This window comes from Lutjanus erythropterus, chromosome 16, assembly GCF_056507025.1.
Source record: "Lutjanus erythropterus isolate fLutEry1 chromosome 16, fLutEry1.hap2, whole genome shotgun sequence".
Classification (NCBI taxonomy): Eukaryota; Metazoa; Chordata; class Actinopteri; order Lutjaniformes; family Lutjanidae; genus Lutjanus; species Lutjanus erythropterus.
In genome coordinates, this window is record NC_139332.1 from 19,026,969 (window position 1) to 19,052,894 (window position 25,926).

At 39.6% G+C, this 25,926-nt stretch overlaps 1 protein-coding gene across 1 annotated transcript; it reads right to left on the reverse strand.

The window, feature by feature from the left end:
* Window positions 1-701: 701 nt before the first annotated feature.
* Window positions 702-25,926, reverse strand: fbxl2 (F-box and leucine-rich repeat protein 2). The gene is made up of 14 exons (XM_084738947.1): window positions 25,345-25,926; window positions 17,293-17,354; window positions 12,133-12,187; window positions 10,775-10,849; window positions 10,444-10,538; window positions 9,789-9,953; window positions 8,768-8,894; window positions 7,321-7,395; window positions 7,069-7,199; window positions 6,645-6,705; window positions 6,482-6,526; window positions 6,035-6,091; window positions 5,723-5,935; window positions 702-3,940 (listed from the first exon to the last, which is right to left on the reverse strand). The coding sequence occupies exons 1-14, from the start codon at window positions 25,372-25,374 to the stop codon at window positions 3,833-3,835; spliced, it is 1,299 nt and encodes a 432-aa protein (XP_084595073.1). The 5' UTR covers window positions 25,375-25,926; the 3' UTR covers window positions 702-3,832.

Genomic DNA, 25,926 nt, shown 5'->3' on the forward strand with positions numbered 1-25,926 from the left:
TCAATCAAATATCAATCAACTCACAAAAGGTAATGTAATTTTATGGATTAAACTACCCAGCAGTACATAAAGTAGTTAAAATTATCTCCAACATTAAAGTGATGAATGAATTCTTATCTGGTAATATATATTATTCTGAGCAGGAGATCAAAGTCATGTCACTCAGTGTTGTTACTGTGATTTTAGGTGCTTTTAACAGCAAAAATAGATTATATTGTACAATTACACACAAACTATACATGGTGTCTTTTTCAGGCAGATTCTGATATTTAGTTTGGACTCAGCACCCTTTAAAATTTAAACTACTTAATTTAAACTTTGTTTAAAATTTGTCAAGAAAAATAGATTACTTTAAGTGTTGAGATTTTTTGCTATGTGTACAAAAGTTTTTAAAAGGATTTAAAGGTTTTGACACACTATTCAGGCTATGTAGACTGATAAACTTTTACAGAAAATATAATGAAATGACAGTTAAATGAGTTAAAAATATGAAAAAAAAAAAAAAAAAAAAAGGGGACCTCAGTATTTTTTATGCTAATACTTTTGTACTTTTACATTAAATACAAATGTGATTACAGGACTTGTACTTGTAACTGTATTTTTACACAGCATTTTAACTTAAGTAAAAGATCTAAGTACTTCTTCCTGCCAACCCTGTCTTGAGATGCTGGGAGACAAAATCTCACACCCGAGAGACAAAGCACAGTTACTATTAGTCACTTTTATTTATTCATTTGTTTATTTTTTTCATTTATTTCTTTATTTTCTTAAACATAAAACTGTTAAAACAGCTGTCAAAGAGAGGGCATTAGTATCACAGCCAGTCAAGTCAGCTTTGTATCCGAGTCCATCTGAGTCTTTCTTCATCTTTCCGTCTGCTCTCCTTGTTTCAGTCCCGTCCATCGTCCTGCCAATCTCCCCAGTCTTTGAGCACTTGGCACTACACAGCTCTTGCCAGTCTCTTGTTTAGCACAATATTGCAAGCTGTTTCTGTTTTTGTTGTATTTTCAGTGCTTTGAGTAGTTGTGTTTCATTCCCAATACATGTTAGTCGGCATGGCAAGATCCTGTTGTTCTGAAGGAGTGTTTTTATAAATAGACAGTTGTGTTGTCACATTTGTAGGATTGGATGAGCGAGAATTTGTTGCTTAGCATTTAAATATATCACACTGGCAGGTCTCGTCAGACCTGTGTCTAACTCTAAATAATTTCTCATGTGCTGTTCGGGGCATTATGTGAGTGCAGTATATTTCAATCAGACAATTCATTAAATCCTACATCATCAGTAAATTGCCAATTCCTAGAAACTACACTAAAGTAACTCTCAAATACATAAATTCATGTGATTGTCAAAAAGTTGAGGTGCCTTTGCTCACATTCTCATGCCTATTATCTCAGCTTTGAGCAAATTTCCATTTCATTTTGAAGCAAAGTTGCACCAGCATTAGCCCTGATTGATATCCAAATACACACAGCAATAAATTTGAATACAGTCCAGTTAAAAACAGTGGGTGTACCACAGTTTTATCACTCTGAATAGTAGGGAGACTGGAAACCTACTAATGTAAACAAGTTTTTTTTTTTTTTGTGGTGCTAACCTAATCCAGGATGTAAACAAATGCTTAAAGGAGAAATATGTAAGACCCTAGCATTCAAAAGTGAGTACTGCTGTTCAAACAGCAAATTAAAATAAACCAATCACATAAATTGAATAGACTGAATCCACATTCTTAAATGATTGCAGCGAGTTGGTTCTCCCTCCTTTAGACCTCAAAAATAGAGGATTTTGAAACTAAAGTGGGAGGTTCTGGTGAGCAGTTCCATTCTGGTGACTTTTAATGAATGGAAATAACAAAATAATAAGTACACTTTTTTCCACACAGATGCCTGCAAATGACTTGTAACAGACACTTATTAGCTGAGAAACACAACCGGACCACAGCATTTTGAAGAAAATTAAAATGTACAAATGTTTTTCTAGAGGTGTGTTAGTTACACTGTTCTTAGAAAATTAAAACTTTCTGTAAGAAAGTTTCTTCCTCTCTTTGTTAGAGTCATAGGTCACAGTGCCAGAAACAGTTTATGATAACGAAGAAAAGGTGTCAAAAATTGTCAGAAACCAGGAGAAATATGGGAGAACTGTGGGAGGAAACTGGGAGCCAGAAATGAAAACGGGAATCTCCCAGGATTATCAGGAGGGTTGGCAAATATTTCCCAGACTCGAAGTTCTGGCAGGTTGCCTGCAGTCTGCAGGGACACTTCACAGGAGTGCAAGACGAGTGCAACATTATATTTTAACACTGACAAGCTATGACAATTCCTACACTGTAAGTTGATTAGCTGTTTATAACTGTCAGTTGTCTGTTGATGTAAAGCGAAGCCTGTATCCTGACAACAAAAGCCAGCTGCTCTGAAAATGCACACTCTGGAGTTGGAGGTCAGTCACTGCCTGTCTTACTGCCTGCCAGCTCAATTAATGTTTTGCTTAGTTTACCCATTATAACTAAATGATTATTAATGATTTCTTACAACTCCTAAACAGACACTTATTGACTGAGCAAACATTCAGCATTCACTTGAGTCATTCTGGTCTGGAATGCAAATTTTAAAAGAGGACATGATGTCTATAGCCAGTGTTTCAACTTAGCATGTTTCCTTAATCTCTAATGACATAACGTGGTCACTTTATGATTTAGCACATTAAATATATTACATATTTCTCCTTTAAGTGGTCAAGTAGGAGCTAGTGCACAGGGCTACTGACAGGATTGGATCAGGGCCTAATATCCACCATAACCACGCAGTGCACAGGAGAGGCCACTCATCCCAGTAGCATAGAGTCAACAATATAACACTTTTAGACACTAAGGGTCTGAATCATAGGTCCTTTTTTGTCAAACAGCAACAGTATCTTTTTTTTTTTTTTCATTTCAAAAAGAATGACAAACTCCCTCTCTGGATAGACAGGCATGGACAATTACAATAAGCACTGAAAAAAAAAAGAAAATAAACCTTTTTGTTGGCCTACTCCAATGTTGAGTGAGTTGCCGTAAGTGTAATTCTTTTTTTTTCCATTTTGCAAAACATTCTCTGTACGAACAGAATCAAAAATCTTAACAAAAGTTTCTCAGATGCACAAATATGTCACATGTCCCGTTCTGTACTTTTTTTTCCTCAACTCTTCCACACAAGAGAATTGAGCTGGCTGTGCTGAAGCTTCACTGTTTATATCCAGAAGATCTCAGCTCTCCTCTTCCCCTCCATGCTGCGTGTTTATTGGTCGAAGCAGAATGAATCACAGGATGGTCACATAGAGGTGTCATGTGATTGGTTGAGATGATACTCCATAGTCCAAGATGACAATATCGTCATTTTTTTTTAGTTTGAACATGATGCATTGTAGTTCCACAGTTCAGACACCCCTCCCCCATCTCCAGCTGTCCAGATGCAGTCCTCTACGCCCGCAGGTGGGGAGTCGGGGGGGTGTGAGGAGCAGAATGGACAACCTGTTTTTGTCTTTACAGTGAGAAAGAGAGAATGAGACAGAGAGAGATAAAGTCCATCCATTCGTTTTCTTTCCACCCACCCCCTCCACGCCCCACACTCAGGGGCTGCTGATTGGTGAGCAAGAGGAGAGAGGAGGGGCGGGTTCAACTGATCAGTGGCGATCAGTCTATGTATTGATCAGTGATCAGGAGCAGTGAGTGGGTCCAGCCCCTCCTCTCCCCTACACCTACCCCAGTCCCCTCCCCCTCCCTCCCACCCCGTTTCATCAGCCCATATCAGAGCAGCAGGACCTGTAGACAGAGGTGGCCCCCCCTGGCCCTCCACTGTCAGAGGATGATGCAGCAGCGGCACAGACGCTGGCCACCTCCATGTACAGAAGGAGGGGGTGTCACTGGGGCAAAGTAGGCGTGGACTTTGATCTCTGGAAGGTGAGCCTGTGCAGGGAAGAGGTGTGTTAATACAAAGTTAGAAAAAGACAAATAAAAAACACAGAAGAAGCACATAATTAGGGCTGCACAATTAGTAGAAATATTATTTAAATCACAATGTGGGCAAGTGCAATATTCAAATATCAGAAGCTTCAGTTTTTCTGAAAAAGGAAAAAAGTGTGTTACAAAGCAGCATTATAATGAAGTGCTGTAGTTCTGCAGATACCCTGGTCTACAAATGTTTGTTTTGGTACAGTTTTTCAGTGAAAATTGAATTGCAAAAATTATCCTTCCCACTAATCATGAAATGTCATCTGAGGAATATGCTTATTCACTTGTCAAAAGTTAGATGAGAAGATCAATGCCACTCTCCTGCTGGGGACGACCAATTATCGGTCTGGCTGTTTATCAAAACAGTATTTTTACGATCATTGGAATCTGTTTTTGTTTGTTTTTTTTGTATTTGTATCTGATTGCCAATAAGCTAAATGAATTTCAAAATGTGTCACTTTAGCTCTGATGCAGCCTCTTCTCTCTGTTTGTAGTCGGCACTCTGTGGTCTCACTAAACGTCAGGCTGCTGTACCACAGGCAGTCAGGCCCAGAGGAAAACATTTGCACAGGACTCTATGTGGACGATGCAAAAACAGCACAATCTTCTGATCTATCTCTATGATGACAAGCATTCCCAGTTATGTCACTATAAAGGGCCATCCACAACAAAAACCATATCCATAACAATAGCTATAAAATATCTATCTCAAGTGGATGGTTGAGACCAGACTGCAGCTTTATTGGGGTGCGGACTTGGTCAACCACATGAGTTAGAACAATTTTTAGAATGATATATTTATAGTTATAGTTCTTGATTTAGACAGTCATTAAATGCCTGACAGTTATAGACAGTTAACTTTGCTTAGCACAAAGACTGGAAACACTGATAGAAATTCCCCAGATTCACAGCTGTTAAGTTTGTGGTTTGTGTGTGTTAAACCAGAACTCTGCAACCTTTACTCCCAAAAGAGCCATTTTTGGCCAAAAAGAAACTGTCTGGAGCTGCAACTGTCATATTTTCTATTTTCCTCAGAGTCTCTTCTTTTTTTGGATTTGGCATCCATAGCTAGCCTAGGGAAACTTCAGACTAAGCCATAGGAGTTGGCTACAACGCACATATTAATAAACCAAATATTACAACTTATTTTTAATTGGATGTATGAGCTACACATTTCTGGGAATGAAAGAATCACTTAAGGTCTACAACAATGATAAATGACAATTTAAACGTTATTCATTTCCATATATTTTTTTGTCAAAACCACTGGAAGCCACTGGAGAAGGGCAAAAGAACCACATGGGGCTCCAGAGTCATAGGTTGCTGACTGCTGTGTTAAACAAACAAAATGTGTCATGTTTATTAGTGAGCTTTAGAGATGCTGGTAGGTGCATATTTTAACCTTTTGACTAAACCAGTCTAACTGTATTTTGCTTTGTCTTGCCTTAATGCTAAGCTAAGCTGCTGGCTATAGCCTTAAATTTAACAGGCACATTTAGGGGTGGTGTTAATCTTCTCATCCAACTCTTTACTAGAAAGAGAACAGGTGTAATTCCCAAAATGTTGAACTATTTATTTAATCCAACTATAAGCTTTGGTATTTGAATTTCAGATAAAAATAAGGTAGAGAATAAATGAGCAAAGAAGTGATTTTAAAAAGTCACTGATCAAATCCTCGGCAACAGCAGATTCTATATGGCGAAAAACAGCCTTTATTTTCCCATGACTTCCACTGACCCGGATGCGTTTGATGCCAGCTCTGGTGACCTGCTGACAGTCGTAGAGCTCGATGCGCTCCAGACGATGGCAGCTCTTCAGGTGCTCCAGGGTCACATCAGTAATGAGGGGGCAGTTGTCCAGTTCCACCACGGTGAGGCGTTCTTGGCCACAGGTACTACTGCTCAGAGCTCTGATGCCATCATCTGTGATCAGCTCGCAGTGGGACAGGGACTATTTGGGACACAGGCGACAGGGTTGAAGACACAGCTAGATGGATTAAAGCTCCATACGTATGCAGAAGCTGGCACAAAATCAGAAGTGCAGGTTTACCAGTGCTTGCAGGCGAGGGCAATGGATAGAGAGCTGAACCAGGGTGTTATCTGTCACCTGTAGAGAGGACAAGCTTGATTAACAAAATGTTCTCACATGTCTAGAGACAGCTGAGAATCTTAATTCACTGTTTTTGGAAGCAGGTGTTGCAAGTTTGTATCTAGTTTCGTACCCAGCTAAATAACTTTTTTGCCTGAGTCATTTCTTTCCCGTCTCCCTCTCTGCTTTCTGTCAAAATTCATTTAAACACTGAGGTCAATGCTCACTCTCCCCTTCCTAGCAGGAAACATACCCCATCACACGCACAATCACTTCCGTCTTTTTTTTCTATTATCTTATCTCTACCAAGACAAATACATAAAAACCAAGAATTATTCCACATTCAGCATAAATAAATACCACGAGCACAATGTGTGGAATAAACAAGGAAACCACAAATTGTCTCACCAAAATACATTCTTCTAAGTCCATTTTTTCAAGCTCGTGACAATTCTGTGAAGAAAAACAGAAATCATTCAATAAAACTTAAAGATATCAAGGCGAAATTGATGCTTGACATAACAAATTTTTTAAAGATGACAGATGACAAAAAAAGCAAAGTGCAACTGACCCTGGCCAGCACAGTGAACCCAGCATCTGTAACATGGGAGCATCGTGCAGCTTCAAGAATCCTGAGAACACACCAGATATGCACAAGCATCTTGTAAAAGCCACTTGGAATGTTTGGTTTAGTGTTGTATGTTACAAAGTAGAGCTGAACAATTTTGTTATTATTAATCTTTTATTTCCAAGTGTTAGACAGTGTTTGGGTCCTTTTCTTTTGTTTGTGGAAGGACAATATTGATGAAAAAGAGACTTTCTGTGGATTCTGGCATTTCCTGGTAGCTTTACTTGCAAAACCACAAATATCTATGACAACTCTAGCCCATCTTTGGAAATCATAGTAGTCACGCCGCCTGAGAGGGAGATTTTGTGGATTCTGAGGCAAGCTGTTGGTGTTCTTGTGTCCTTATACATGTGTGTGTTTTCCTTACTTGAGTCGGGGACAGTTGAGTCCCATTGCAGTGAGCGAGGCATCAGTGATGTTACTGCAACCAGACACACAAAGGATCTGTAGCTTGTGGCATCCTCGGCACAGACTGACCAGGCCTTCATCTGTTATTTGCTGGCGACAACAGACACACAAGACAAATTACAAAAACACAAGAGGCGAACAGACACATCCCTCATGCGTTATTATTATGCATCTCCCTCCTCACATCCCACAACCAAAATGTTTGCCTTACTGTGCAAGACTGCATATTGATGGTGGTGAGTTCTGGGCAGTGTTTCTGAAGGTGTTTCAACGCTCCGTCGTCCAACTGGGTTAAAAATCAAAAAATGCAATGTATTGTTAATCAAACACCTAGATCAATAATTAATGTATATTACTGTGTATATGTGTGTTAATGTATCTGCTAACAACCGGCTGGCAGTGTGGAAGAAGATTTCTTTCTATTTAATTCTTATTTTGTGTGGTTCTTTGTACATTCTGAATTTGACCGTCTCTGCTCAGAGTCAGCCTTTTACATTCATTAACATACCTCTGTACTGCACTCCCACTGGTTTAATGCCTGATTCACATTTGGCCTAATTCACATTTCCTGACCCTTCCACCAGAAGGTTCAGGAAACAAGCTTCCTGAACCTTCTGGTGGAATTTGCATTCTGATCCTCCTGTGATTTCCTGTATTACTGTATATAACCTGGCAAACAACTTGAATCTAGCAGACAGCATCATGCCACCATGTTGTGAGACTGTCTCCGCTGCGTAGTGAATAAAGCTCATCTAGAACCAGCCAAAGATCTTGGACCTGAAAGAATCTTTTCTTCAACAGCAGTTAACAATTAAATTGGAGAAACCTTTGTTCAGTTTTTTTTCCAATCGGTTAAATCAGTTCACATGTGACTACTGTCCCCTGTGAGGCCCAAAAAGATGATTCATGATTCAATTAGTCTTTGGTTAAAAAACACAACAACTGAGCACACAGCCTGAAGAAAATATTGGCACTACAGAGGCAGCAGAAAAGAAAATGCCAGCCTGACACAAACCACTACATCAACAAAAAAAATAACCAATGAGTTTAAAATACAACTGAAAAAAAAAAATCCATGGGATGGAAAGTGTACTGTGTTGGGAAGAGCAAGTAGGGAAAAGGGCGCATTTCTCTTTAATAAGTAATTTTTCAGCAGAGGGAAAAATGTGTGGCTTGTGGGGTATATTATGGCTTTTCTTTTTGTATAGGTTTTTGTTTTGAATTTTCTGTAGCTTCAACATTTTTCCCCAGCTGACAGATATTGTGAGTTGTCCTCATCACCAGAGGACCCTGTTTACAGTAAACTGCAGTGGATAGTGTTCACTGGCAGCTGATAACACAACGTCTTGCATGGAAGATAAAAACTTGATCAAGTTTTAACTAAGCTACTCCTTTCAAGTAATCTTGGTATTTATATGGTCTTTTGTAAATGTATTTGTATCCTTTATGATATTTAAGGGTTTAATTAGAACTGTATTTCAACATAAAATAAGAGAGCTAAAAGAAGCAAAAAAAAAAAAAAAACCTTAAAATTGAAAAAAGAAAACTTAAATGCCCACTGAAAGCAAATATATATTCATGCCCTAGTGTGTGTGTGTGTGTGTGTGTGTGTGTGTGTGTGTGTGTGTGTGTGTGTGTGTGTGTTGCCATTACTGTACCTGTGTGCAGCCTCTGAGGAAAAGTGCTCGTAAACCATTGCAGCCTCTAGCCAGAGCCTCAATACCATCACGTGTGATCTGGTCACACCATGATAGGTTCAACATCTCCAGCATTCTGCAGCCATCACTAATCACAAAGATATAAATAAAACAGATGTGAACCAAATGTAGATGTGTCTTATATTACACCTGTGAACATTCATAATTTCCTTATGTTCAATAAAAACTGTGTGCAGAAACTATTTTATTTAAGGGGTTAGTAGGGGTTCTGTCATATTTAGGTTTAAAGAGGTAGTTTAGGTTGTATGAGACACTTATCAATAGTCAGTATATTACCAGCATTAGAGAGCAATGAATTGCTCTGGCAATTCCACTACTTTACCTTGCCATCACACAGTCTTTTGTGATGGAAAACCACTGTTATGTAAGCCAAATATCACTCACTCCAAACCAACCAAACTCAACATTAATTTTACCTCATGGAACACAGGAGCTGCTGGTCTACCACCACCTCAATCTGTAAGTTTGTGTTGTGTTCCTGAGTGACTTCAGTGTTTTAAAGGGTTCGTTTGAATTCACCCAAGAACACAAACAAACCAGCTGATCAAGACAGTAAACCAGCAGCTCCTGTGCTCTGCATGGTGAAGTTACTGATATCACCTATGGAGTTTAGTTGGTTTGGAGAAAGTGATATTTGGCTTACATATATCAGCAGTTTCCCATCAGAAAAGGGTAAATATGCTAAAAAAGGTTTTTTAAGGTGGATCTTTTTTTAAGTGGTAAAAACACTTTTTGTTGCTGACCATGTCCACAGTATTGTGTATTGTGTAGACACAGCAGTGTAGTGTATAGTTTTCGTGTCGGTATTCCTCTCTGCTTCTCTCAACTGTGGGCATCCTGACCACTGTAGCTCATACACTGACTATCAGACTATAAATCAGTACCTCATACAACCCCACCTGTAAGCAGCCAGCCGAGTAGCCTTTAAGTAGGCAGGACAACACCAAGTGTGCGGTGCTACCTGAGGGCCTTGAGGGAGTGGTTGCTGATGGACACACAGGAGGTGAGATCTAGCTGTTTGAGTTTGGAGCAAAACTTGCTGAGGCTGAGACAGGTGCTGTCTGTGATCTTGGTGCAGCCATTCAGGTTGAGCACTTCAATGTTTCTGCAGTTCTGAGCAAACGTCCTGGGAAACAGTTGAACAGTAGAGAGGGAGAAGTGGAATTACTCAAGAGTCGCTTCACTGAATAAATAAGAAGTCAGATGCTGGGAGCTGCTTGGGAGCCAATTAACAGTCATCTACGGGCCCCTGGGAGATTGTTGTACGACTAGTGTATGTTTCTATTTTTTACTCTCCAAAGAGTAGCTTGTACTTCTTTAAATCAGTTGGTTATAGAGGTGATAAAAAACATCAAGTGAAACTGCATAAATGAACACATCAAGAAGTACAACATTGTTCCTCTTTTGTTTTGTTTGTGTGTGCACAGTAAAGATTTAATGGGGTAAAAAAAAGAGTCTCTAGCAGAGACTCCCCTGGGACTGAAGAGACACAAGCTGCTTAAACTTTAAACATAATCACATGTGAACATAATTACTTTTAACAAGTAATCAAACCAACAAGACTTTTGGTAAAAGTCAAAGCAGAACTACTCTTCTTGTATCAATGAGACTCTCACTTCATGGAGGCATCTCCCACGCTCAGGCAGCCCCTGAGGCTCAGCTGCCTCAGGAAGCCTCCACAACGTTTTGAAATGTTCTCCACCACCCGGCCCTGAGAAATACAGGGACAGAGAGAGAAAGAGATGGACAGAGCCACAGGACAGAGGATCAGCTGTGACGTCACAGTCGACACCAAAGCCTACTGACCCAGCACTAAGCCTTGGGCTGGATAATGCTACTCATCAAGCACACGTGCATCACACACTGCAGGGGCATGCACACACAAACACTGTCCATTCTGCCCCTTCACTCTTCTCTTTTTCTCTTTGTCATAAACACACCCCTCACCTCTATGTCTGTCTGGAAGTTGAACAAGTCAATCTTCTGCCAGTTGCTGCCATCTAGGGCCAGGACGTTCCACGCCTGAGAGGACAAACAGACAGGTTGTGGACGGAGACAGACATGTGGGTCAGACGGAGGTGGGGGTGATGGAAGGTGAATGGAGACTCTGTTATCATAATATGTGTGAAAAATGAATGTGGATCAACCTTGACTGTACAGCATTCTGTGGGTTTGGCTCTGTGTGAACACAAACTATGCCGGCAGACTAGCTACACAAGACGCTGTTTTCACTTCTTACAGCCTCCCTAAAGTGACCATTTTTGTCAATAGGATGTAAAAATTAAGATCCTATAAGTTATTATAATGAGGATTTTTTTCCAAATAATGACTGAGATTCTAACTTTTTTTTTGAGACACTTATGCATTAGTTTGAGATACTATCTAATTATTTTGAGATATTAACTCATGTTGAGAAAGTTTCTCATTATTTTGCAATATTAACTTCTTTTCAGATACAAACTTATTATTTGGAGAAAGATTCTTATTATTTTGAGATCTTCACTCATTATTTTTAGATACCAAGGCATTATTTCAAGAGAGTTTCTCAATAACTTGAGATATTAATTCATTATTTAGAGAAAGCTTCTAACTCTAACTAATGATGTCACATTGACAGAAATGAGCTTCCACAGATTTGCATTTTTTTTTCTGTTTTTATCATTGTAAAATGAAATTTCTTGTTCATTGGCCACTTGAAGATGTCACCCTGGGCTCCAAGAACTTAGAGTGGGTATTAACCCTCTTAACCCTGTCCCTTTTCACTGTTTGATACTTTATAGTTAAAACAATTGATCAATTAATTGAGAAAAGAATTGGCTGACCAAGCAAAAATATTGGTTGGAAACTTAATTACACAGAACACCCACATGAAGCTCAGCAGACAGGAGACAAAATACCCTAAAATTAAAACTAACAACATCTATAATAGACAAAGATAAAACCTATAATTTGTGTTTTGTCACAGGTACAGAGAAATAACATTGCCTCCAATAGAAATACATTGAAGCTGTTGTAAATGAAGCTGCCACCACAGCTCTGCATTCACAGTCCATGTGCCAAGACCTTATTATTCACAGATAGCTCATTCATAAATGGCTTTCAGCTGCAGTGGCTAAACAGTGGTCCACTTACACATAACCAGCAGATGGCACTATGTCACAGAGATTTCCAGAGGTTTTAATAATGGCAGACTGGTTTGAACCATGCCGTAGTTTAGAATTACATCAATCCATTCTCTTAAAACAATAAGTGTGTTAGTCCACACACAGTGGGTTGTTTGGAGGTGTAGAGAGGGAAGTGCTTACCTTGGACACTTGAGCACACCTACAGAGTGTAACCACATCTAGATAGGAGAATATTCTAGAAAGAGAGACAAAGAGACAGAATCACTGATCACTCTCAGAAAGAGCTAAATTTCTCTCTAACTTTATGTTTGATAACATATTCCTTATGTGTGATTTAATATATGTTTTTTCTGTGTTTGCAGAGTGCAGAACAACCCCCTGTGTTTGGTTGGTAGCCCCACAGACAGGCAGTGTTTGAGCTGTGGGCCGCTCAGCCACAAAGGGCTGCATGCAGCAGGCTACTGGGTCAGCTCAATCCATTAATCTGCCAATGAGTAATCTCTGGCACTCAGACAGGCAAGGCCACAGACAACATGGGGACAGACAGACAGACAAACAAACATACTGTACATACACATACAGCTGGACAAACCAAGGATGTATACCATAACCGATTAAATGGCCTTTTGCTGCTCATAGAAGTGCCTTAAAGGGCCAATCTATAGAAAATTTGAGGTATTCAAAGAATTGTCATGGTGCCAATGCTTTGAGTGCAGCTGGGATCTGAATGTCCTTTTAACCCTAGGAAACAGGAGCTGGCCATTGTTTCCTTCATATAGATGCAGACAAAGGCTGTGTGTTTTGATGTGTGTAGGGCCAGGGCATGTTGGGACATGTCCCCATAATCTATACCAGAGTCTTGTGTCAGGGAGTGCATGCGTATAATCGACAAAGCGATGCAAAGACATCTAGACACGTGCAATCGAACACATTGAGCACATGCACACACACACACACACACACACACACACACACACACACACACACACACACACACACACACACACACAGTCCTTGGAGTGATTTCAGGCCACCAGAGAAGTTGACCAATCATGCAGACACCCATTGATCTCCCTTTCTAATAACTGGTTAATGGCTGTGATGCTGATCATTGATTAACTGTCTGTTTTAATCAAACACAATCTGACTTTCCATTATGTGCAAGCGTGAGGCCTTTTACCAAAGACAAAAGAATTCCTGTTAATCATACTTACAGGGAAGTGATCAGTCAGTGTGATTTGGTGAGTTCTGGTGTGTGTCCTATTTGAAATTAGCACTGGGTATTAAAAGCATGCTTGAAAGGATGTTTAAAGAAATTCAAAAAAACTAATAATTTCTTATTTTAGAGAGATTCTGCTTGAAAAATAAATATGAGATACTTCTCTATTTCTTATATTTTTAATATAACAGACGTTCAAGCTCTCAGTCCTGGAGGAGCTGTGGTGAAAATAAAGCATTTTACATTTTACATTTTTTTTTATTAATGCAAATTATTAAATGTATTTTGTTAGAAGTTTTAAAGTTTGTAAAAGAGGTATTTAAAAATAAACCTTTGTATCTAAAAGCAGAGCACGTCTTACTGGGAAAACATCCAAATGATTTCAATCAAGATGAAAATTTTTAAAAAGTGAGTCATCAAGTAAGGAATATGGAAGATGTATTTGAGAAAGGTGGATTATCGGTTTTAGATGATCCAAAATAACTACATTATCAAAAACTTATATATATATATATATATATATATATATATATATATATATATATACATACATATATACACACACATATCTATCTATAAATATATTTATAGCATGTTAAGAACAGCCCCCATTCTTTAGATGAAGCCTGTTGAAGATTGTTGAATTCAGGTGAACTACAGCTTTATCACTGATGTGGACTTTTTCATAATAGTGAGGTGATATAATAGAGCCAAATTCAGATACAGCAATATCATGAGTATTTTTTTTTCACTTAACTTCACACAAGAAAGCCCCAAAGCTGCCTCTAAACACAGACATAACAGAAAATAAGTTAGCAGCCTTTGATTGCTCCGTCAGATCCTGCCTGGGAATGCCTGTTTTTTCTGACATAATGGGATTTTAATGGAACATGGTCCCATTTGTTGACAAAATGTACACCTGGCCCTTCAAGCATGGCTAGATAAGACAGACTCAAACTTTCACCACAAATCTAGCACCGGTTTCCATAGTAACTCTGGTCAGACATGAATTCGGGTGGTGGTAGGGAGGGTGCTGAGTCAGTGCTTCTGGGTAAGAGGACCCTGAACCACTCTGAACTCTCTCTGAGGCTCGTCTGTCAGACGAGATGGTTCTTCTGTACATCACGGCACAGTTTTCACAGTTTATATCCATGCTGTACTGGCCTAGATAACAGCTGTTTACAATGCACCACCTGAGAGGCGACCAATACGAAAAAAAATCAGGTACTTGGGCTCGCTAACAGTGCAACATTAAACATGACCAGTAATGTTAATGACAATACTAACTAATCAAATTATCACGTTAATTAGCAAAGATCCCTATGGCAACATAGTTGCTAACACATACCACACGAGCAAGCTGCTCCAGTGGTTCCAAACCTTTTTTGGTAGGAAACCTTCAAGAACAATTCATTTCAGAAATGCAATGATTAGTCAATGAGTTGATCCACAGAACATTAGTCAGCAGCTATATTTATAATCTTCTAATCATTTAAGTCATGTTTCAAGCAAAAGTACCAAATATTCACTGCTTCCACCTTCTCAAATGTGAAGATTTGATGCTTTTCTTCATCAAATCGTGTCTATATCTTTAGATTTTGGACTGTTGGTCAAATAAAATGAGTAACGTGAATACCTGCCTGCTACAGGCAGGGTCTAAAATGAACTTTTCTGTCAACTGGACAGATGGTAAATGAATGTTCCAGTTTTTCCAGCCAATGGCCAATAGCCAATTTTTCAATTACCACACTTTTTGTGGCTGGTGAGTGAAACAAGTCTACTAGCCCCTTGCATATTTTACCAGCACGTGGCTGGTGGCTGACAGCTGGTGGTAATTTTGATCCCTGGCTAAAGGAATTTTAAACACACACTTTTCATTATTTTCTGATATTTTATTGACAGAATGATTCACTGATAAATTGAGAAAATAATCTGCAGATTAATCAACAATTAAAGCATTAGTTGTCACTTGTGATTTCTGTGGAGTGGATCAGAGTGATACTAATTTCCAGGTTGGCCCTACATTCGTGTAGGAGACCACGTGAGGAGAGAGGACTCAAGATAGTATGTTTTGAAAGACACGAGATGTCCCTTACTCTGGAGCATGTCCATTTTTGATGACAGCAGCAGCCGATCACAGCTGTATCAACTGTCAGTCAGCTTTAACAGCTGTCAAGATTTCTGATTAAGTTGATGGATGTGCCTGCCCACTGTGCTGTATTAATACTAATAAAGACTAGTTATTATTTTTTGTGATGAGCAGATCAGCTCTGAGTTTGTTTAAATCCTCATCTGTGTGTAAATCATCCACCCCCCTGCCACCTGAACTCAGATTTAAGAACAGTCTCAAGGTGACTTCTTTAATGTGCGTTGTATTTAAGTCTGTTTTCTTTATTGATTTACTTTAATGACAGTTAGATCATTTCCCTCCGCACAGCTCCTGCACCAAGTGCGTAATTGTGCCTCTCGTGGGGCAAAGACACATCCACCTGTGATCCATCCACTGTTGATCATAAAGTTAATTTTTATTAACTGGCCGGCCAGATCTGTAGATAGAAGTGCAATCTGAGCATCAAAGATCTACAATTAAGATTAAGATTTTAACTGGAGGGTGAATCAGGAAATAAACACCATAGGAGTGATACACTTAAATTTAATCTATCATTTGTCTTCACTCCAGTATAAAACTCCAGTCATGTAGCGATATATCAAATCAGCTTGATCAACTGCAGCTTCCAATCAGTAAATTTTGTTGAATAAGTGGGTGTGCCAGCTGGTCAAAAGACTTCTGTGATGGCTGCTCTTGTGTATCCTCACTTCTTGCTCCTCAGTCCTCCAAGCCGAAATAAGAGACTTAGGACCGTCTGCAGGATGGAGGACCAAAAGAAGTGAGGATAGAGGAGGAAAGAAACCACAAATGAGAGACCTGGGATGTACCCTTGATGACGAGCTGATCATCTGAACGAAATGTGTTGCAGCAGGGAAACATCTAAAATAAGCATGGAAATGCTCCTTTTTCTCTGAAACAATGTGTAATTATGAGAGTACTGTGAATTTATTTCCTATATGTTATCTCTGAGTTATTGTATTCAAAATGTCCACACACAGATGCGTAGTACAAATGCACCACATCACTCTCTGTGCATCATGGTGACGGGGCGGAACAAAATTATAAATACAAACAAAAAAGGCTCTAGCCAACCCACTTTCCATGGTTTAAAAACAAGATTCACGGCCATAACAATAAGTCTTCCTCACAGCTGATGTTGTGTAAGTGTCTCAGCATGACACATGTGACAGTAGGTCATGTGTTGTAGCTAGCGAGTGCAAGTGAGTACATGCTTTTTGTGTCCACCAGTGAAAGCAGTGTTGGTGGTAATGGGTTTACTGGTCGTCTCTTAGGATCACAGCTGGAGCAGCAGAAGAGCACAGCACTGCGGAATTCCCCACCAGCTAAGACGAGCTATTTATAGCACACGTACACAGACATACAGTTTGCATACGGCCCAGGAGCGTTTCACTCACTCACTCACACACACACACACACACACACACACACACACAAACATGCAGAAATAAACAGTCATAAACACACATGCAGGTGCATCCCTTTGAACTGCACACACACACACACACACACACACACACACACACACACACACACACACACACACAAATACACATATAAATCAGTTTAGAGGATGAACACGTGTGAGTGTGCATGTGATGACGGATTTATGTGTCATGTGGGACAAAATATTGGTCTGTAGGTCACACAGTTAACTGAACCTCATTTCAGACTTGTGACCAACATACATCATACAAAAAACACACAGACATCTACACAGTACTCACAAAACAAACACACCCTGACAAAACACACACACACTCCTACACATAACTGTTCAAGGCTGCTTCAGCTAATGAGTAACCCTGACCTAAGCCCTTGTCCCAGGGTATGTTGTGTTGTATTTTTTCTTTTTTTTTTTTTGTTTGTGTGTGTGTGTGTGTGTGTGTGTGTGTGTGTGTGTGTGTGTGTGTGTGTGTGTGTGTGTGTGTGTGTGTGTGTGTGTGTGTGTGCGTGTGTGTGGAGGGGGATGGTTCTGTATTATTAATCTTACCTAAGAAGAAGCTCTTTGGGGAGCTTCTTGTTAATGGGGGCTTCATCGCTGTTTGAGAACACCTGCCGAGACACAAGATAAACAAAAACAATTAGTGTGTGTGTGTGTGTGTGTGTGTGTGTGTGTGTGTGTGTTTGTGTTGGAGGTGGTCAAGAGCAGTGAGACAGAAAGAAAGACACAAACTCTAACAATGGCAACAGAGATCAAAACAAAGAGACATCATTAGAGCATCACAAGAAAACTATGGAAAACAGATATCAGGCTCGGGGACGATATTATTTTGTTTCATTAATTCAAAATGTATTTAAAGGATAAGTTCACAGTTTTCAAGTAACCTTTAAAACAATCCTACATATTTCCATATGTACATTAATGTTCATTATTCATGAGGAACAAGTATAGAAAATGATTGACAGGTGCACAAGCAGTGTCTGACATACTGCACATGTACTTATAGGCAAAGCTAATTTTGGGCATTAATAGAAATATTAAAAAAAACATGTTTCCAGAGTTCCAGAGTTTTTAATCTTTTCAACATTAAATTCCCTCTTCTTGTTACTGTCCCTCCACCACAGCTTAGCAAGGAACAATGACTATGTTTACATGTATGCTAATGTTACATTATTATTCAGAATGTGAGAGCAACTTGATACAGCATTCTGTTTGCATATTCTTAATTAGTCCTTAATATGTAAGACATTTTGGATGTGTCGGAATTATTCAGGTTTTACAAGCATTCTTTGGACATGTACAGTATACAGCATATAAGAAGTATGTGTCTCATTTGGGGTTTTACTGCGGTTTCTGACATATGTCCTCTTGTCTCTTTTACAGCTTCAGTTTCTTTCAGCTCTGTGTGTTGCAAACAAACCAACTAGCCAATAATTTGCAAGGCTGAGGCAGATATGGATCCACAAAAGAAAAACCCACATTTCTGGTCAAACAGAGAAACATACCTACTTTTAAACATTATAACATTTTTTAAACATTATGACTTTTTTACAGTATTATATCATGGTATTACAAAATAATGCGGGATATGTCATTCCAAAAAAAAAAAAGATTGCCTCTTTTTACTCTCACCAAACTTGCTTTGTACTGGCCCTCATTAAAAAAAAAAAGTTGAACAGTTGCATAATCCAGGTCTTAGCAGAATGTGGCAGCAGTAACATTGATGGAACTGATATACCCACTGTTAAAGTTTAGTAGGAATATTGTCTTTTTCAGAGAGGATAATTTTTTTTGCAAGTAAATGTAGTCAAGTCTAAAGTCTGTGGAAACAAAAAGAGGAAATTTGGTAGTTAAAAGACTAGCTTAGGGAAATAATAATCGTTTTCACAATAAACTGCGATAAAGTTACCGATGATTACTAATACCATTTCAAATTTTAGTGACTGTGATAACCATGTTTGATTCCTGCACTTTGAAAAACTCATGGTTAATGCTGTCTGGCATCAACCAAAGTAAGCAACAGTCTCCCAGATGCAGGCACACCAGCAACACAGTTTTGTTTTGTGTCAGTAAAAACACTGATAAAAGACATGATGCCATTTCAAATCGTTGAGAGGTTTTCAATATAAAACTTGGTGAAATTATTTCAGTGTGTATCAGTATTTTTTGAACATTCTCAGCACATTTTAATAATACTATGATATATACTGATACCCGGGATAATTTTGGTCACTAAAGGCCTAATATGATATGAAATTTTCGTATCGTTTCATCTCTGGGCCTGCTCGTATTGATGAAGCCTCATATTAGCTTCAGCTAGAATACATGCACAGAAACAGGACTGTGAATTTTGTCCCCATCACTTGACAATAACAATGACATAACATGAGCATGTTGGTGTTGGTTTATGACAGACTTGAAAAAAAAAGTTAATTTATCCTAAAAAGAACCTTGCACTCTTTCTAGTTACTAGTGACAGAAAACTGCTATTACTTCCTTAAGCTATGCTCATAAACAAGCTAGGGCTACATTTGGCTTTCCATGTCTCCTCCTTACAAGCTTATAATTCTGTTAGCCTGGTCAGCTTGTTGGCATGCTTATCTCAATTAGTCTACTCGCTGGATGTCTGGCCATCTGCTGAGTGGGACACACACATACACACTTGCACACTCGCAGGTGAATCAAGGCAGACCTCTCTGTGTGAGAAACAGAGGCAGAACATTCTAGATCAGGTGGGCTGCATTCAGCCATGAATTTAAATTACGGCAAACACCCACATTTGCAGTGCCTCTGCAGACACGCATCCTGCCAGTGATACACTTGTATCCTCAAAGACTCCGAAACTGTATCTAATGAGGGGGACTCCCTGCTGTGTCACACGCAAACTCAAACACCGAAATGAGAAAACACAAAGGGGGAGCGAGGGAAGGCACGGGGGGAGCAAAGGTTGATGCTGGAAACGTCTTGGCTCCAGCGAGCTCCATGACAGATGCAAGCTCCTCGAAAGAGAAAGCAATAAAAGGAGAAGGGGAGATGGGAGGAAGAGAGAGGAAGGGGGAGCAGGAGGAAGTAATACAGACAAACACAGAGGCAAACAAAGAAATGGTGCTACAGTCAACGACTACAAATATGTACAAACTTCATTATTACAATAACACAGTGAGGAGAGAGGAGGGGAGGTGAAGACCGAAAAGACAAAAGACAGGGAGTTGGTCCACTCGATGTCCAGCAAAAGATTAACTAACCTAGTTTGAATTTTAACATCTGAACCTGTTGGTTATCCAATAATAGCTCCAGGATATAGTTAGCAACCTTTTCCATCATTGGTCCCCACATACCAGTCTATTGAATAACACATTTTCACCGATCTATCCAACTTCCTCATGGGAAGCGAAATGAAGGTTTCACAAAACCTCTGAACAAAGTGTTTATCATCATCATGTGACTTCCAGTTTCAGTTATATTTAGACCTCTGTCAATTGAGTAAATTTAAAGTAAACTGGCCTTAATTGTCCATTACCGTCCATACTGAATGGTAGGAAGCAAACTTGACCTATCAACAGACAACAATACAGTACACAGTATGTTTCTCAGTGTCTCTCTAAAGCCAGAGGTGACTTAGGATTTAGGACTAAATTTAGACTTAACTCCAAACCACCTCTCCAACACATCCCTCACCTCTGACCTTTCCTTTACATATAGTTCCACACAATGTGGACAAAACCGGATGGGTTTTCTGCAATATGGCGCCGGCATAGAGCATAAATTACATTGAAAACAATCTTTTCACAGTGTGGTTTAGAGCTGCAGTGATTAACTGATCAGTTATCAACGGTTGCATTAATCACCAAATATATTTTTAAATAAATAAAGTAAATATTATCTAATTTCACTGTCTTAAATGTGAATATTTTCTGGTATCTTTGTACACCAATAAACTAAACTGGGAAAGTGATTGACATTTTTCACCATTTTCTGACATTTTATAGACCAAACAACTGCTAGATCAATTGAGAAAATAAACAACCAATTAATCAAGAGTGAAAATCATCGTTAGTTGTAGCCCTAGTGTGGTTTAAACCTGGGCACATCATTTATTATATGACATCCTAGACACATGAACATTCTTCTTAGTGCTGAAATATTCACATTTCTGCTGCTGTTGTGCTCACACCCACAATTCACATAATGAAGATTTATCTGCCATCAAAAATGGTCTTGTGTGATGACGTTAGTTAAGTAACACATGTACAGAGAACAGTAAAAGAAATATCTTATGTTTGGCAAATTATTTTGTGGTAATATATTCAGGAGTAGAATAGAAGTTAATTTTGACATATTTTGCTCCCTTACACAGTACAATATCTTTTTTATCAATAAAAAAATATATAGGTGTTAATATCAGTGATCCTGGCCTTGGTATTACTTGATATTAGGTTGAAAACAAATTTTGTGGTATTGTACATCCCTAGTGCCCAGCAGATGTCCAAATAGACATTGTTATCTCTATATGTATCTGTTGAACCAACAAAATGATTTGTCTCTGTACCTGTATTCAGAGAAAAGACCGCGCATGGGCATGGTTTATTCCAGAGGCCAACATTAAATGAAATGGTCTACTGTCTAGCCTAATAATCATTGGCAATTAATTGTTGTGCCTTCAGAGCATTAAACTGATTTAATATTTGCATATAATTAATTATGAAATACATTTACACATCCTCATACTGTACTTTAAGTGTTATGAACTGAGCTCCATCACCACCCTTTAGCTGGGGAAAAATCTTAAATTGCAATGCTGCGTTCACGTTTCTTGATATGTTAATCTTAGTTACTGCAGTTCACAGTACTAGAACATTATACATACATGTCAATATTATAAGCTACTATAATAACGTTATAATAATGAAATTAAGTACTCAGTAAAAATGTACTTGGTAGTACTCTGAACGTCACTGCCTTACATTTTGGAAATGATTTTTTCTTGAATAATAATCAGAAACTTTGAATGAGAGGAATACAATAAATATCTGTTTCCATCTTTCCACTGAATTATTTGAGCTTTCTTCAATAGTGTAATGTGTCCAGTAATTTGGATTGTTTAGTTTAGTTATTTAGTTTACTATAGAATAAGATAAGAACATTTTGGCGGCCTGGAATCATTAGGTGAAAATTTTGCTTGAAAATTTACTTTAAAAACTAACTGATTATCAAAAAAGTTGCCTATCAAATTTAAATTTTTAATATCTGAATATAATTTTGGGCTGTGGATTGGTCATAAAAAACAAGTGATTTGACCTCGTTCTATCAGACATTTTTCACTATTATTTATAGGCTAAAGCATTAACCAGAAGAAGGCATACATTCAGTCTAAGTGTTGTGTAAACCAACCCCATGGAAGAAGCTGCCAGGTGGAATGGCATGAGCACAGTATTAGGAGTGTAATCTCAGCCATTACTGCCAGGTATGGCATTATGACAACGAGGTTCAAAGTCATCTCTGGTACGCACGCTTCACTAAAGTCATCACCTCAGCGTTCTGGTGCCCTGGTTCCTGTGCCAGCAGAGCAGCATTCCCAAGCAGGGAGTTCCTCTCTACAGTCATACTCTTATTCCTAGATAGTGTACAACCGGGTGTACATGCAAATCTGGCTCATGAACTTACATGGCTCAGGTTTAGAGTTTCTTTGGCAACTATGGGGAAATTAGATCAGGGTTATGTTATGTGTTCAATTCCTGGCCTGCAATGAAACAACATCAAGCGGCTTGTGCCAGGTGTTCATTATACAGAATCATCATCAGGTGTCAAGCTATTAGTCAGTTCTCAAAAGTTCTATTCTGCCTCTCCAGTCAGTCTCTCTCTCTGACACACAACAGCTTGTTTCCCACCATACACTGGTTTTCATCTGCTTCTAAGAAGCTTACAGCTCTGTTGAGAAATCCACTGATATGGCAACACACCTCAGTACCACGCTACCACCTTCTGTTCCCATTCACTCACACGTAGACAGACACATATGTTCATAGTACTGACAAGCTTACACTGGCTGAACACCTGACAAAGAAAGTCAAGTACCATCAAGTCAATCCTCAAAGAATCTCAACAATGTGTGAGTGATGTTACAGAAAAACAACGCTCGCAGCATAGAGGACCAGTTGAACGGGAGCTGAATTAAGGTTTGTACCCAGTTATGACGAAAACACTGACACTGCAAAACAGGATAAGTATTATACCACAGGTGTTAAGCATGAATGAAGGCTTGTGAACAAAGTTGCACTTCAAGGCAATCTGTAAAGCCAAATGTGGTGGTGGAACGTAGCCAAGTATGTTTACTCAAATATTATACTAGTACAATTTTAGTACTTGGCATGATTATTTGCATTTTATACTATGACATAATTTAAAAGATCAGCATGTAGGATGTAGTGGCATCTAGCGGTAGGCTTGCCAATTGTGTAGGAGAACCTAAGGTGACCACAAAACTCACAAAAAACACAAAAGGCTGCTGTAAGAGCCAGTGTTTGGTTTCCATCCTGGGCTACTGTAGAAACATGGCACAGCAACATGGCGGCCTCCGTAGAGTAGAACCTGCGCACTCTGTACGTAAACCAGTCATTTTAAGCCAAAGAAAACACAATGATTCTAATTTCCAGGTGATTATACACTAATGAAAACATACTGTAACATACTATTAAGTTGTAAAATTTTCTTTACCTCAACCTGCTATGACATAAAATGCTCCATACACCTTAAGGCCTCAGTAATGACATCCAGTAATATGATATAACACTGACAGGGATAATTTTGCCTGCATTATGAGTTTACTTGTGATGCTTTCAGTACATTTTACTAAGACTTCTGTACTTTTAATTGTAGTGAAGTACTATCACTGTATTTTTCCTCTGGACTGTAGTGCTGTTTATCCATCTAGATTGTTTTGCTGTAAGGTGCTAAGTTTGGGAGATATCAGCCATAGAACTGCTTGCCTGCCTACAGTACTAGGCTTGTGGTGCCAAAAACATACATTTTAAAAATTCAACAGTATTATCTCTTTCCTGAAATGATGACCAGGGGCCTCATTACAGAAAAAAAAATCTTCAAAGATGGGAAAAATCTTGTCTTCCATTTACAATTTCTCATGGCTGTGTGCTACCCAATCTCAGACCTCACATCTTATCTTAAATCCTAACTTGAAATGTAAACTCAATTCAATTGGCACTCTGCCGCTGCAGTCATGCCTACATCTATGTTTAGAATATGAACGAGACAGCCTATATCCTTGACAATAACTCTTCCATTTCACTTGTACGGTAAGAGGCTAGCTAGCTTCTTATAATGGTCAAGAAAAGACAGATGGAAAACTTCAGCTTCAGAAGAGTCTGAGGCATTAATCGTCTCAGTTGTGGAGCTGAATCTCCATCTTCTCGGGAGGTTTTCTTCCCAATAATTAGCCCAGGATAATGAAATGAAATTCAAGCTTAATCATGGCCAGTTGATATATAACCATTGATACATGGCCTGGGAAAATTTAAAGCATTATCATACAGCTTGAGTATCCTTTCAAGCATAATATTTTGCCATTCATGTTGTTCCCCATCTTCATCACCACTGCCATATGGAACTAACAACAGTGATGCTGCCATTCGTGGTAGTTATTTTGAATTAAGGACAGGTGTCTTTGCCATCCTAATTTAGGAATTCTAACTTAGGAAATAGTTAAATTCCTGTGCTAAGACATAATTTTTCTTCAAAGCAGTAAGGAAACATGCCTCTGTAACACCAGAAACCCTAAATGTCATCCGAAACTGAGATAAGATAGCATTTCAAATCTAGGAAGTTTCTGTAATTAGGCCCCTGGCAACTCAAGATAATCCACAGCCCTTGTTAAAACTGTTTCATCATGTAGGAAATACTTTCTTTCTACCACTACTGCATTTGAGAACTGAGCTCTACCACTTTACCTGCAAAAAAATATCACAGAAAACATGGAGAGGCTGTGGGAGGACACATGATAATTCATAGCACTCATGTTATATTCTACATTATTACTGATTCTTGAACACAAAACCATCTTTTAGAGTGCCAGTGACTCCCAGAAAGCCACCCAAAGCTGTCGTGGCACTTGTCATTCACAGGTATCACAGGGGGTGATGATGACTAATTGAATGCTGCTGCTACACTGCTTGTATTTACAACATTACTCTCCATCTGCAGCCCCAGTCTCCCCCTCCCCAACCTCCACCCTCCCTCCCCAATCCTGAAAGCCTGTAACCTCAGGCGACAGTGCCAGCCAGGCAGCCTCGGCCCTGATATATTGACTATCCTCAGCCACAGCCCTCCTTCTCCTGTCCCGCAGTCCTGAGCTCCATGTTGTCGCTGCTGTCTGTCTACTGGTGCGGCGGCGGCGGCAGGACAATAACAGGATTTCGGATTACCCTTGACCAACAAAACGCCTCGGCTCCCGACTGCATGTAAAATTAGGCGCACGGTCGACCACACACACACGCACACACACTTATACACGCTTATACAAGCCCACGTCTCCCACGTCTACTAGAAACAAACAGTTTAACCGTTGGTGGTCCACTCCCTCTGTCATACCTCGAACCGGCCCTTGGTGATACCGTTCATGGCTGCGGCGGGTCCCTGCTACACACCAACCGTCGAGCCGTTTGACGGTTAACTGCCGTTATTGTTTTTGTCGCCGTTTTATTTTTGGGAGTGTAGGAGCCGAGCTGGAGCTGGGTCCTCACACCCTCCTCCTCCCCCTCCTCCCCTCCTGACCCAGCCGTCAGCGAGGCTCCTGTGTCCGGGTCAGTGAGGGTGGTGGTGTCGGTGTCGCTCCGGCAGCGGGGCGGCCTGCTGCTGCTGTTGCGGCGGCGGCGGTAGCGTTAACGGTCGTTGTCTCGGAGACCAACGGCTCCCCAGCCTGTCTCATCACAGGGCTACCAAAATAACAATAATAACATGGACGGTCTGTCAAGTGACTTCACTTCCGCCTCTCCCTTCATCGCTCCGAGTCAGCTGGCCCCCAAATAATCCCAAAATTTGTTCAAAAACAGCCGACAAACGCCACACTAACGTCCACTTTCATCCGTCACAGCGTTTCCCCGCATCAAACACGCGTATGGCGGCTGACACGGACGTTTTCCCTCAATGTTTTCTGTTTACTTGCGGGGAAGG